Raw genomic sequence first — 13,073 nt, 5'->3', positions numbered from 1 at the left:
AAATTTCATTTCAATATCTCTACTGGTTCAGAAAATTTCGAATTTTGATCAGCTAATTTTTGTTTTGGCACACTGTGCGACGTGACGACAAATCTAAAACAATACCTAATCGAAGATATGGAATATATAATCAAATGGTCAAATACGAACCACCTGGATTTGATCCACACCAATCAAAGTTGGTTCTGTTGTAGACTAAAGATTTCAACACTGACATAAAACTTTGTAAAATTGGAATTTAAGTAATGTCAAAAGAACTCTAAAAAAGTCGATGAACTTATTTTATTTAATTATATTAGTGATGGCTTTTTCGATTAGTATATCTGGATTATTTTTTTAATCAAGATACTCCTTTAATACACTTATAGTATAGATTTATTTTCGATCGCTGAATCTAGGGCCAGAAGTATAATACTCGAAATTTATTTATAACATTTTAGATACTTTGCCAGAGTAGCAAGATTACCTTGAAAATAACAGCTGTTTTACATGATTTAATAGACAAAGTGTGATTTGATTCGATATACATATGAGTTCATGGAAAGTATAAATCCCTACTAGCACTACTACAAAAATGTTAGATCACTCTAAAAATGTTCGATTTAGAAACAAAATTTGACAGATCGAGAATAAATCTAGATTGAATCCTGATTTACCAATCGAAACCGCCATTACTTTGAAATCTAAGAAATAATTTATTACTAGTAAAGTGCATTGCAGTTATCAGCTTGTAGATTAGTAAAAATTTAATCTAGTTGTTTTCGATTTTTAAAAAAAATAAAATAAAAAATTATACTCATAAATAAAATGAGTTTATCTCATATAAAAAAAATTTTATTTTTTTACGTTTGTAGATAATTTTGACAAGAAATTTGATGGAAAGTATAAATCTCTACTAGCACTACTACAAAAATGTTAGATCACTCTAAAAATGTTCGATTTAGCAACAAAATTTGACAGATCGAGAATAAATCTAGATTGAATCCTGATTTACCAATCGAAACCGCCATTACTTTGAAGTCTAAGAAATAATTTATTACTAGTAAAGTGCATTGCAGTTATCAGCTTGTAGATTAGTAAAAATTTAATCTAGTTGTTTTCGATTTTTAAAAAAAATAAAATAAAAAATTATACTCATAAATAAAATGAGTTTATCTCATATAAAAAAAATTTTATTTTTTTACGTTTGTAGATAATTTTGACAAGAAATTTGATGGAAAGTATAAATCTCTACTAGCACTACTACAAAAATGTTAGATCACTCTAAAAATGTTCGATTTAGCAACAAAATTTGACAGATCGAGAATAAATCTAGATTGAATCCTGATTTACCAATCGAAATCGCCATTACTTTGAAATCTAAGAAATAATTTATTACTAGTAAAGTGCATAGCAGTTATCAACTTGTAGATTAGTAAAAATTTAATCTAGTTGTTTTCGATTTTTAAAAAAAATAAAATAAAAAATTATACTCATAAATAAAATGAAAGTTTATCTCATATAAAAAAAATTTTATTTTTTTACGGTTGTAGATAATTTTGATAACAAAAAATAATGGCGGAAATAAACATGAAAAAAAATGGGCAAGATCAGCCTAACAACGTTACGGGAACACAAATTTGTCCAACATGTGGTGGAGTGATTGATCCAAATAACAGCATGCAATATTTTGGTATGCCAGGAAATCAAACCACACTGAACTTCGGTGAAATTAAAAATTCAGACAATGTAAGTATCAGTACAACTGCAGGAATAAATACTTCACAAAAAAGTGTAATAAAAATTCTTTCTTATTAAAGGCTAGTAATACACATCGTAAGAAAGGCTTAAAGAAGGCTCCTCTTCAGTGGAAATCCAGTAAGTCCACTTGCACTCCTGTACATACATTCTTTCAAAAACAAGAACATGTGATGAAACTAATGCCAAATTCATCGATTGCACTGGCTAATACAGAAAATTTTGAAGCAGATAAGGATAAAGTGGACACTGATTCTAATAGTGCTGGTTATCTTGCCAATGTAAAATTACAACCCAAACAAAAAAAGAAATGTCTCCAACGCAATAAAGTGGCCCCTCATCAGAGAAAACCCTACATACTTAGTTCTACTAATGCTAATATACGTGCGTTTTTGGAAAAACAAAAAGAGGTGAAGAAACTCATGGAACAGTCATCAACTACACAGAGGCGTACAGAAAACTCAAATAGGAACAGTAAATGCGAAACCGATTCTAGTAGGCATGATACAATAACCGCTGTAAAGTTTCAACGTAAGCCAAAGAAGAAATCTCTTATGTATAATAAAATAGCTAAAGTGGGTAAAAAGAGATTATCAAAACTGGTTAAAATTCGGAAAAAAGCATGCATGCTCAATTCTACTAATGCTAATATACGTGCATTTTTAAAAAAACAAAAGGAGGTGAAGAAACTAATGCAACAATCTTTAACTATAGTTAACACTAACAAAAATTCATTTTCTGATAAAAGTTATGTAGATATCGATGGTCGTCTTCATGAACGTATAGGAATTGAAAAGCTAAAACATAGACAAAATAAGAAATGTCTCAAACGTAATAAAGTTGGAAAAAAGTATAGAATGAAATTATCAGGGCTACCAGCAAGACAAAAGGGAAAAGCTAGAAAGAAAATTAGACGGCTTAAAAAAGAAATGCATACTGATAATGAATCTTGCAATAGCTCAATACCTGATAAACGAAAGAAAGAAGTCAAAATAAAAGAACAACAACGTAAAGCTATTGTGATTTTACCACAAAAGAAAAAAGAAATGAGCGATGGTTACAAATATGTTATAGAAACTAATTCGCCTTTACCATATGGGACATTTCTTTTTAGTGTTGATAATAAGAAAAGTGGAAAACACTCAGTATCTCAAAATGCTTGTTCTGAAAATGATTCTTCTGAAAGTGATTCAAGTGATTCCTTCTCTAATGGTTACCAACCTAGTACTGCTTTGTGTCACAAGAAACGTAATAGGCGTTCGAACTATGACGATCTAATTCAGAAATACAAAAATAAAATTCCCTACAAACGTAGATATAAGCACCGCTGGGATCTTGACTGAAAAAGCATCATTTCTGTGAATACTGACTATATACTGACAAATTGTCTTGACTAACTCAAAATTTCTAATGTACTTAACAAGTGAAATATTGAAATATATTGTTACCTCTCTAAAAAGTACGAAACTAGCTGAAATATATCTTCTATTTTAATGTTAATAAAATAGTCAAGTGAACTTTTAATTTATTTTATTAAATTGAAATAATTAAAAAAAACTGGAAGATCATTTTTAATTAATTACGAGTATAATTATCAACACAAATCAGTAGTCATGTATTCCATTACTTTTTTAATAATTATTACTGAATATTTATTTATGTCAATAGTTTTAATCATTAACAACAACTCACTAAAACTGTTTCATAAATAGGATGACATAAAAATATTCTGATCATCATTATTTGGATGCCATATATAGATGCAAAATTATCCTTCCATACATTTACAGATTTCTATGAGACGATTGCTCTCAGCCTTCTTATTACGACTACTTACAGCAGAGTAGCCTTATATAAATATAAAAATACTCTTTTTAATTTCTCAAAAAAACTACAACTGCTACTTTTTTATAATACTAAAACCTTTATTTAACACTCATTATATACCATATATATTAATGACCGTAAACGGTCTAAATGACTGATATAAAGTAACAATAGAACATTCAAATTATTATAGTAAGTAGTCTCTTAACAAGATATGTTCTTTTTACTACTCGCGTTTTACAAATGTATTTATTAAATATTAACTTTTTCTTAATGCACTGCATCTCTCTCAATATTTAAACTCCCTCAACCTACCTTCTATATACTTTTTACTATTTTCGACTATTATTAGTCGAAAGAATCACTTTTAAATTTACACCATTGTAATATCTCATATTACATAGTATAGTATTATTAGGTAAAGCAAGTACATATACAAGTATAAGAAGAGCTAAGTTAATTCTAAAATTGTACACTCAATTGTTATTAGTTTTAGGTTAATTTCATTTTATAATGTTATAGTTTATGTTTCTTCAACTGTTTTCCATCTGACACAACTTTCGTCAAAGCCTACTGCGTTCCACTCTTTTCTCTTTTCTATATATCTTGCAAGATAATTATATTGAAATATATTATCATATTGTTATTTTTACTTTATTTGGAGAGCATATTTTCTAAATAATTTTAATTATCAGTTTGGATCAGTTGGTTAAAGTGCGCTGATTCTGAGCTTCACATTTGGCAGGACCCGAGTTCGATTCCTGGTACTTGCAGTCTCAAAAAATAATTATTTACGAATAATTAAATACAAGAATTATTTCCAAGACCACTGATGATGGGTATTTGGCAATACTCGAAACAGCAGTATGGTCAGCCAAAAATTCAATTAATTAAAAATAATATATAAAATAAATTTTTGTTGTTGTATTTCACTACTGTTCGAAAAAACCTCTTTCTCAAATAAGTAAATTTCAATCAAGTCTTTTGTCGTGTGATTAGAAAAACTCAAACTACCCTTCATATGATATATACGAGATGTGAAGTCCAAAATTTTCTTAAACAACTTTTAAAGTCCAAAGACTTATGTACATCCATCCCAAACCTTATTAATTTGTTGTTTTATTAAGAAAACGGACAAGCTACTCAAATTTAATTTCGTTGAAGTCAATTTCCTCTAGCTCCTGTTTTTCAATTACTAGTTACAAAGCTAGCTATTTAATAGTTAAGTGTTTCATTGGAATATTAACATTAATCGCACTCGGGAATACCTGATTTGAGCAGATACTAGTTGCAGTTGTAGTATCCTATGATAACTCTATAAAGTTTTTTGGATCGCAAACCTTCTACCCTACTATTAATTAAACAAAAACTGGGTGAAAAAGTTGAAGAATATGTATTATAATGTAAGTATTTTGGGCACCAAAATTTAACTTTCTACCTATGAGAATTGTTGAGGGAACTAAGAAAATGTAAAAGTGCATCATTTTTCACCCAAAATTTTGATGGGTTCTGGTAGCTGATAAGGATCAAATTAAATTCAAAAGAAAGGCCATCTCAAAAACAAAGTTTTAGGAAAATTTCATTTCAATATCTCTACTGGTTCAGAAAATTTCGAATTTTGATCAGCTAATTTTTGTTTTGGCACACTGTGCGACGTGACGACAAATCTAAAACAATACCTAATCGAAGATATGGAATATATAATCAAATGGTCAAATACGAACCACCTGGATTTGATCCACACCAATCAAAGTTGGTTCTGTTGTAGACTAAAGATTTCAACACTGACATAAAACTTTGTAAAATTGGAATTTAAGTAATGTCAAAAGAACTCTAAAAAAGTCGATGAACTTATTTTATTTAATTATATTAGTGATGGCTTTTTCGATTAGTATATCTGGATTATTTTTTTAATCAAGATACTCCTTTAATACACTTATAGTATAGATTTATTTTCGATCGCTGAATCTAGGGCCAGAAGTATAATACTCGAAATTTATTTATAACATTTTAGATACTTTGCCAGAGTAGCAAGATTACCTTGAAAATAACAGCTGTTTTACATGATTTAATAGACAAAGTGTGATTTGATTCGATATACATATGAGTTCATGGAAAGTATAAATCCCTACTAGCACTACTACAAAAATGTTAGATCACTCTAAAAATGTTCGATTTAGAAACAAAATTTGACAGATCGAGAATAAATCTAGATTGAATCCTGATTTACCAATCGAAACCGCCATTACTTTGAAATCTAAGAAATAATTTATTACTAGTAAAGTGCATTGCAGTTATCAGCTTGTAGATTAGTAAAAATTTAATCTAGTTGTTTTCGATTTTTAAAAAAAATAAAATAAAAAGTTATACTCATAAATAAAATGAGTTTATCTCATATAAAAAAAATTTTATTTTTTTACGTTTGTAGATAATTTTGACAAGAAATTTGATGGAAAGTATAAATCTCTACTAGCACTACTACAAAAATGTTAGATCACTCTAAAAATGTTCGATTTAGCAACAAAATTTGACAGATCGAGAATAAATCTAGATTGAATCCTGATTTACCAATCGAAACCGCCATTACTTTGAAGTCTAAGAAATAATTTATTACTAGTAAAGTGCATTGCAGTTATCAGCTTGTAGATTAGTAAAAATTTAATCTAGTTGTTTTCGATTTTTAAAAAAAATAAAATAAAAAATTATACTCATAAATAAAATGAGTTTATCTCATATAAAAAAAATTTTATTTTTTTACGTTTGTAGATAATTTTGACAAGAAATTTGATGGAAAGTATAAATCTCTACTAGCACTACTACAAAAATGTTAGATCACTCTAAAAATGTTCGATTTAGCAACAAAATTTGACAGATCGAGAATAAATCTAGATTGAATCCTGATTTACCAATCGAAATCGCCATTACTTTGAAATCTAAGAAATAATTTATTACTAGTAAAGTGCATAGCAGTTATCAACTTGTAGATTAGTAAAAATTTAATCTAGTTGTTTTCGATTTTTAAAAAAAATAAAATAAAAAATTATACTCATAAATAAAATGAAAGTTTATCTCATATAAAAAAAATTTTATTTTTTTACGGTTGTAGATAATTTTGATAACAAAAAATAATGGCGGAAATAAACATGAAAAAAAATGGGCAAGATCAGCCTAACAACGTTACGGGAACACAAATTTGTCCAACATGTGGTGGAGTGATTGATCCAAATAACAGCATGCAATATTTTGGTATGCCAGGAAATCAAACCACACTGAACTTCGGTGAAATTAAAAATTCAGACAATGTAAGTATCAGTACAACTGCAGGAATAAATACTTCACAAAAAAGTGTAATAAAAATTCTTTCTTATTAAAGGCTAGTAATACACATCGTAAGAAAGGCTTAAAGAAGGCTCCTCTTCAATGGAAATCCAGTAAGTCCACTTGCACTCCTGTACGTACATTCTTTCAAAAACAAGAACATGTGATGAAACTAATGCCAAATTCATCGATTGCACTGGCTAATACAGAAAATTTTGAAGCAGATAAGGATAAAGTGGACACTGATTCTAATAGTGCTGGTTATCTTGCCAATGTAAAATTACAACCCAAACAAAAAAAGAAATGTCTCCAACGCAATAAAGTGGCCCCTCATCAGAGAAAACCCTACATACTTAGTTCTACTAATGCTAATATACGTGCGTTTTTGGAAAAACAAAAAGAGGTGAAGAAACTCATGGAACAGTCATCAACTACACAGAGGCGTACAGAAAACTCAAATAGGAACAGTAAATGCGAAACCGATTCTAGTAGGCATGATACAATAACCGCTGTAAAGTTTCAACGTAAGCCAAAGAAGAAATCTCTTATGTATAATAAAATAGCTAAAGTGGGTAAAAAGAGATTATCAAAACTGGTTAAAATTCGGAAAAAAGCATGCATGCTCAATTCTACTAATGCTAATATACGTGCATTTTTAAAAAAACAAAAGGAGGTGAAGAAACTAATGCAACAATCTTTAACTATAGTTAACACTAACAAAAATTCATTTTCTGAGAAAAGTTATGTAGATATCGATGGTCGTCTTCATGAACGTATAGGAATTGAAAAGCTAAAACATAGACAAAATAAGAAATGTCTCAAACGTAATAAAGTTGGAAAAAAGTATAGAATGAAATTATCAGGGCTACCAGCAAGACAAAAGGGAAAAGCTAGAAAGAAAATTAGACGGCTTAAAAAAGAAATGCATACTGATAATGAATCTTGCAATAGCTCAATACCTGATAAACGAAAGAAAGAAGTCAAAATAAAAGAACAACAACGTAAAGCTATTGTGATTTTACCACAAAAGAAAAAAGAAATGAGCGATGGTTACAAATATGTTATAGAAACTAATTCGCCTTTACCATATGGGACATTTCTTTTTAGTGTTGATAATAAGAAAAGTGGAAAACACTCAGTATCTCAAAATGCTTGTTCTGAAAATGATTCTTCTGAAAGTGATTCAAGTGATTCCTTCTCTAATGGTTACCAACCTAGTACTGCTTTGTGTCACAAGAAACGTAATAGGCGTTCGAACTATGACGATCTAATTCAGAAATACAAAAATAAAATTCCCTACAAACGTAGATATAAGCACCGCTGGGATCTTGACTGAAAAAGCATCATTTCTGTGAATACTGACTATATACTGACAAATTGTCTTGACTAACTCAAAATTTCTAATGTACTTAACAAGTGAAATATTGAAATATATTGTTACCTCTCTAAAAAGTACGAAACTAGCTGAAATATATCTTCTATTTTAATGTTAATAAAATAGTCAAGTGAACTTTTAATTTATTTTATTAAATTGAAATAATTAAAAAAAACTGGAAGATCATTTTTAATTAATTACGAGTATAATTGTCAACACAAATCAGTAGTCATGTATTCCATTACTTTTTTAATAATTATTACTGAATATTTATTTATGTCAATAGTTTTAATCATTAACAACAACTCACTAAAACTGTTTCATAAATAGGATGACATAAAAATATTCTGATCATCATTATTTGGATGCCATATATAGATGCAAAATTATCCTTCCATACATTTACAGATTTCTATGAGACGATTGCTCTCAGCCTTCTTATTACGACTACTTACAGCAGAGTAGCCTTATATAAATATAAAAATACTCTTTTTAATTTCTCAAAAAAACTACAACTGCTACTTTTTTATAATACTAAAACCTTTATTTAACACTCATTATATACCATATATATTAATGACCGTAAACGGTCTAAATGACTGATATAAAGTAACAATAGAACATTCAAATTATTATAGTAAGTAGTCTCTTAACAAGATATGTTCTTTTTACTACTCGCGTTTTACAAATGTATTTATTAAATATTAACTTTTTCTTAATGCACTGCATCTCTCTCAATATTTAAACTCCCTCAACCTACCTTCTATATACTTTTTACTATTTTCGACTATTATTAGTCGAAAGAATCACTTTTATGTAAATTTACACCATTGTAATATCTCATATTACATAGTATAGTATTATTAGGTAAAGCAAGTACATATACAAGTATAAGAAGAGCTAAGTTAATTCTAAAATTGTACACTCAATTGTTATTAGTTTTAGGTTAATTTCATTTTATAATGTTATAGTTTATGTTTCTTCAACTGTTTTCCATCTGACACAACTTTCGTCAAAGCCTACTGCGTTCCACTCTTTTCTCTTTTCTATATATCTTGCAAGATAATTATATTGAAATATATTATCATATTGTTATTTTTACTTTATTTGGAGAGCATATTTTCTAAATAATTTTAATTATCAGTTTGGATCAGTTAGTTAAAGTGCGCTGATTCTGAGCTTCACATTTGGCAGGACCCGAGTTCGATTCCTGGTACTTGCAGTCTCAAAAAATAATTATTTACGAATAATTAAATACAAGAATTATTTCCAAGACCACTGATGATGGGTATTTGGCAATACTCGAAACAGCAGTATGGTCAGCCAAAAATTCAATTAATTAAAAATAATATATAAAATAAATTTTTGTTGTTGTATTTCACTACTGTTCGAAAAAACCTCTTTCTCAAATAAGTAAATTTCAATCAAGTCTTTTGTCGTGTGATTAGAAAAACTCAAACTACCCTTCATATGATATATACGAGATGTGAAGTCCAAAATTTTCTTAAACAACTTTTAAAGTCCAAAGACTTATGTACATCCATCCCAAACCTTATTAATTTGTTGTTTTATTAAGAAAACGGACAAGCTACTCAAATTTAATTTCGTTGAAGTCAATTTCCTCTAGCTCCTGTTTTTCAATTACTAGTTACAAAGCTAGCTATTTAATAGTTAAGTGTTTCATTGGAATATTAACATTAATCGCACTCGGGAATACCTGATTTGAGCAGATACTAGTTGCAGTTGTAGTATCCTATGATAACTCTATAAAGTTTTTTGGATCGCAAACCTTCTACCCTACTATTAATTAAACAAAAACTGGGTGAAAAAGTTGAAGAATATGTATTATAATGTAAGTATTTTGGGCACCAAAATTTAACTTTCTACCTATGAGAATTGTTGAGGGAACTAAGAAAATGTAAAAGTGCATCATTTTTCACCCAAAATTTTGATGGGTTCTGGTAGCTGATAAGGATCAAATTAAATTCAAAAGAAAGGCCATCTCAAAAACAAAGTTTTAGGAAAATTTCATTTCAATATCTCTACTGGTTCAGAAAATTTCGAATTTTGATCAGCTAATTTTTGTTTTGGCACACTGTGCGACGTGACGACAAATCTAAAACAATACCTAATCGAAGATATGGAATATATAATCAAATGGTCAAATACGAACCACCTGGATTTGATCCACACCAATCAAAGTTGGTTCTGTTGTAGACTAAAGATTTCAACACTGACATAAAACTTTGTAAAATTGGAATTTAAGTAATGTCAAAAGAACTCTAAAAAAGTCGATGAACTTATTTTATTTAATTATATTAGTGATGGCTTTTTCGATTAGTATATCTGGATTATTTTTTTAATCAAGATACTCCTTTAATACACTTATAGTATAGATTTATTTTCGATCGCTGAATCTAGGGCCAGAAGTATAATACTCGAAATTTATTTATAACATTTTAGATACTTTGCCAGAGTAGCAAGATTACCTTGAAAATAACAGCTGTTTTACATGATTTAATAGACAAAGTGTGATTTGATTCGATATACATATGAGTTCATGGAAAGTATAAATCCCTACTAGCACTACTACAAAAATGTTAGATCACTCTAAAAATGTTCGATTTAGAAACAAAATTTGACAGATCGAGAATAAATCTAGATTGAATCCTGATTTACCAATCGAAACCGCCATTACTTTGAAATCTAAGAAATAATTTATTACTAGTAAAGTGCATTGCAGTTATCAGCTTGTAGATTAGTAAAAATTTAATCTAGTTGTTTTCGATTTTTAAAAAAAATAAAATAAAAAGTTATACTCATAAATAAAATGAGTTTATCTCATATAAAAAAAATTTTATTTTTTTACGTTTGTAGATAATTTTGACAAGAAATTTGATGGAAAGTATAAATCTCTACTAGCACTACTACAAAAATGTTAGATCACTCTAAAAATGTTCGATTTAGCAACAAAATTTGACAGATCGAGAATAAATCTAGATTGAATCCTGATTTACCAATCGAAACCGCCATTACTTTGAAGTCTAAGAAATAATTTATTACTAGTAAAGTGCATTGCAGTTATCAGCTTGTAGATTAGTAAAAATTTAATCTAGTTGTTTTCGATTTTTAAAAAAAATAAAATAAAAAATTATACTCATAAATAAAATGAGTTTATCTCATATAAAAAAAATTTTATTTTTTTACGTTTGTAGATAATTTTGACAAGAAATTTGATGGAAAGTATAAATCTCTACTAGCACTACTACAAAAATGTTAGATCACTCTAAAAATGTTCGATTTAGCAACAAAATTTGACAGATCGAGAATAAATCTAGATTGAATCCTGATTTACCAATCGAAATCGCCATTACTTTGAAATCTAAGAAATAATTTATTACTAGTAAAGTGCATAGCAGTTATCAACTTGTAGATTAGTAAAAATTTAATCTAGTTGTTTTCGATTTTTAAAAAAAATAAAATAAAAAATTATACTCATAAATAAAATGAAAGTTTATCTCATATAAAAAAAATTTTATTTTTTTACGGTTGTAGATAATTTTGATAACAAAAAATAATGGCGGAAATAAACATGAAAAAAAATGGGCAAGATCAGCCTAACAACGTTACGGGAACACAAATTTGTCCAACATGTGGTGGAGTGATTGATCCAAATAACAGCATGCAATATTTTGGTATGCCAGGAAATCAAACCACACTGAACTTCGGTGAAATTAAAAATTCAGACAATGTAAGTATCAGTACAACTGCAGGAATAAATACTTCACAAAAAAGTGTAATAAAAATTCTTTCTTATTAAAGGCTAGTAATACACATCGTAAGAAAGGCTTAAAGAAGGCTCCTCTTCAATGGAAATCCAGTAAGTCCACTTGCACTCCTGTACGTACATTCTTTCAAAAACAAGAACATGTGATGAAACTAATGCCAAATTCATCGATTGCACTGGCTAATACAGAAAATTTTGAAGCAGATAAGGATAAAGTGGACACTGATTCTAATAGTGCTGGTTATCTTGCCAATGTAAAATTACAACCCAAACAAAAAAAGAAATGTCTCCAACGCAATAAAGTGGCCCCTCATCAGAGAAAACCCTACATACTTAGTTCTACTAATGCTAATATACGTGCGTTTTTGGAAAAACAAAAAGAGGTGAAGAAACTCATGGAACAGTCATCAACTACACAGAGGCGTACAGAAAACTCAAATAGGAACAGTAAATGCGAAACCGATTCTAGTAGGCATGATACAATAACCGCTGTAAAGTTTCAACGTAAGCCAAAGAAGAAATCTCTTATGTATAATAAAATAGCTAAAGTGGGTAAAAAGAGATTATCAAAACTGGTTAAAATTCGGAAAAAAGCATGCATGCTCAATTCTACTAATGCTAATATACGTGCATTTTTAAAAAAACAAAAGGAGGTGAAGAAACTAATGCAACAATCTTTAACTATAGTTAACACTAACAAAAATTCATTTTCTGATAAAAGTTATGTAGATATCGATGGTCGTCTTCATGAACGTATAGGAATTGAAAAGCTAAAACATAGACAAAATAAGAAATGTCTCAAACGTAATAAAGTTGGAAAAAAGTATAGAATGAAATTATCAGGGCTACCAGCAAGACAAAAGGGAAAAGCTAGAAAGAAAATTAGACGGCTTAAAAAAGAAATGCATACTGATAATGAATCTTGCAATAGCTCAATACCTGATAAACGAAAGAAAGAAGTCAAAATAAAAGAACAACAACGTAAAGCTATTGTGATTTTACCACAAAAGAAAAAAGAAATGAGCGATG

General features: G+C 28.7%; 3 protein-coding genes across 7 annotated transcripts in view; all 3 read left to right on the top strand.

Annotated features, from left to right (window-relative positions):
* Positions 1-831: 831 nt before the first annotated feature.
* LOC119662428 lies at positions 832-3,249 on the top strand. Of its 3 annotated transcripts, none has more exons than XM_038072041.1 (3): positions 832-914; positions 1,533-1,728; positions 1,800-3,249. In XM_038072041.1, exons 2-3 carry the CDS (start codon positions 1,555-1,557, stop codon positions 3,078-3,080), a joined length of 1,455 nt encoding a protein of 484 aa, XP_037927969.1. In that variant the 5' UTR covers positions 832-914; positions 1,533-1,554; the 3' UTR covers positions 3,081-3,249. The 3 variants fall into 3 exon arrangements, with proteins under 3 accessions (XP_037927969.1, XP_037927971.1, XP_037927970.1); XM_038072043.1 differs by having other exon boundaries at positions 868-882; XM_038072042.1 differs by lacking the exon at positions 832-914 and adding an exon at positions 1,169-1,252.
* A 2,720-nt stretch (positions 3,250-5,969) lies between these two features.
* LOC119662421 lies at positions 5,970-8,387 on the top strand. 3 transcript variants are annotated; one of them, XM_038072030.1, is made up of 3 exons: positions 5,970-6,052; positions 6,671-6,866; positions 6,938-8,387. In XM_038072030.1, the coding sequence occupies exons 2-3, from the start codon at positions 6,693-6,695 to the stop codon at positions 8,216-8,218; spliced, it is 1,455 nt and encodes a 484-aa protein (XP_037927958.1). In that variant the 5' UTR covers positions 5,970-6,052; positions 6,671-6,692; the 3' UTR covers positions 8,219-8,387. The 3 variants fall into 3 exon arrangements, with proteins under 3 accessions (XP_037927958.1, XP_037927960.1, XP_037927959.1); XM_038072032.1 differs by having other exon boundaries at positions 6,006-6,020; XM_038072031.1 differs by lacking the exon at positions 5,970-6,052 and adding an exon at positions 6,307-6,390.
* Positions 8,388-11,147: 2,760 nt separating this feature from the next.
* LOC119688823 overlaps positions 11,148-13,073 on the top strand; it is a 2,407-nt gene continuing 481 nt past the window's right edge. The window contains exons 1-3 of the mRNA XM_038103487.1: positions 11,148-11,162; positions 11,813-12,008; positions 12,080-13,067. Coding sequence (XP_037959415.1) covers positions 11,835-12,008; positions 12,080-13,067 — 1,162 coding nt within the window. The 5' untranslated portion in view covers positions 11,148-11,162; positions 11,813-11,834. The remainder of the gene's footprint in view (positions 11,163-11,812; positions 12,009-12,079; positions 13,068-13,073) is intronic.

This window comes from Teleopsis dalmanni, chromosome X (assembly GCF_002237135.1).
Source record: "Teleopsis dalmanni isolate 2A chromosome X, ASM223713v2, whole genome shotgun sequence".
In the NCBI taxonomy this organism is placed as follows: Eukaryota; Metazoa; Arthropoda; class Insecta; order Diptera; family Diopsidae; genus Teleopsis; species Teleopsis dalmanni.
This window is presented reverse-complemented; position numbering and strand designations above follow the sequence as displayed.

What these genes read in the sequence shown, in the direction of transcription:
- LOC119662421 (XM_038072030.1), top strand. Translation starts at nt 6,693, where the DNA reads ATGGCGGAAATAAACATGAAAAAAAATGGGCAAGATCAGCCTAACAAC. An exon ending in AAATTAAAAATTCAGACAAT is followed by an intron (nt 6,867 to 6,937) that starts GTAAGTATCAGT and finishes TTCTTATTAAAG; the next exon opens with GCTAGTAATACACATCGTAA.
- LOC119662428 (XM_038072041.1), top strand. Translation starts at nt 1,555, where the DNA reads ATGGCGGAAATAAACATGAAAAAAAATGGGCAAGATCAGCCTAACAAC. An exon ending in AAATTAAAAATTCAGACAAT is followed by an intron (nt 1,729 to 1,799) that starts GTAAGTATCAGT and finishes TTCTTATTAAAG; the next exon opens with GCTAGTAATACACATCGTAA.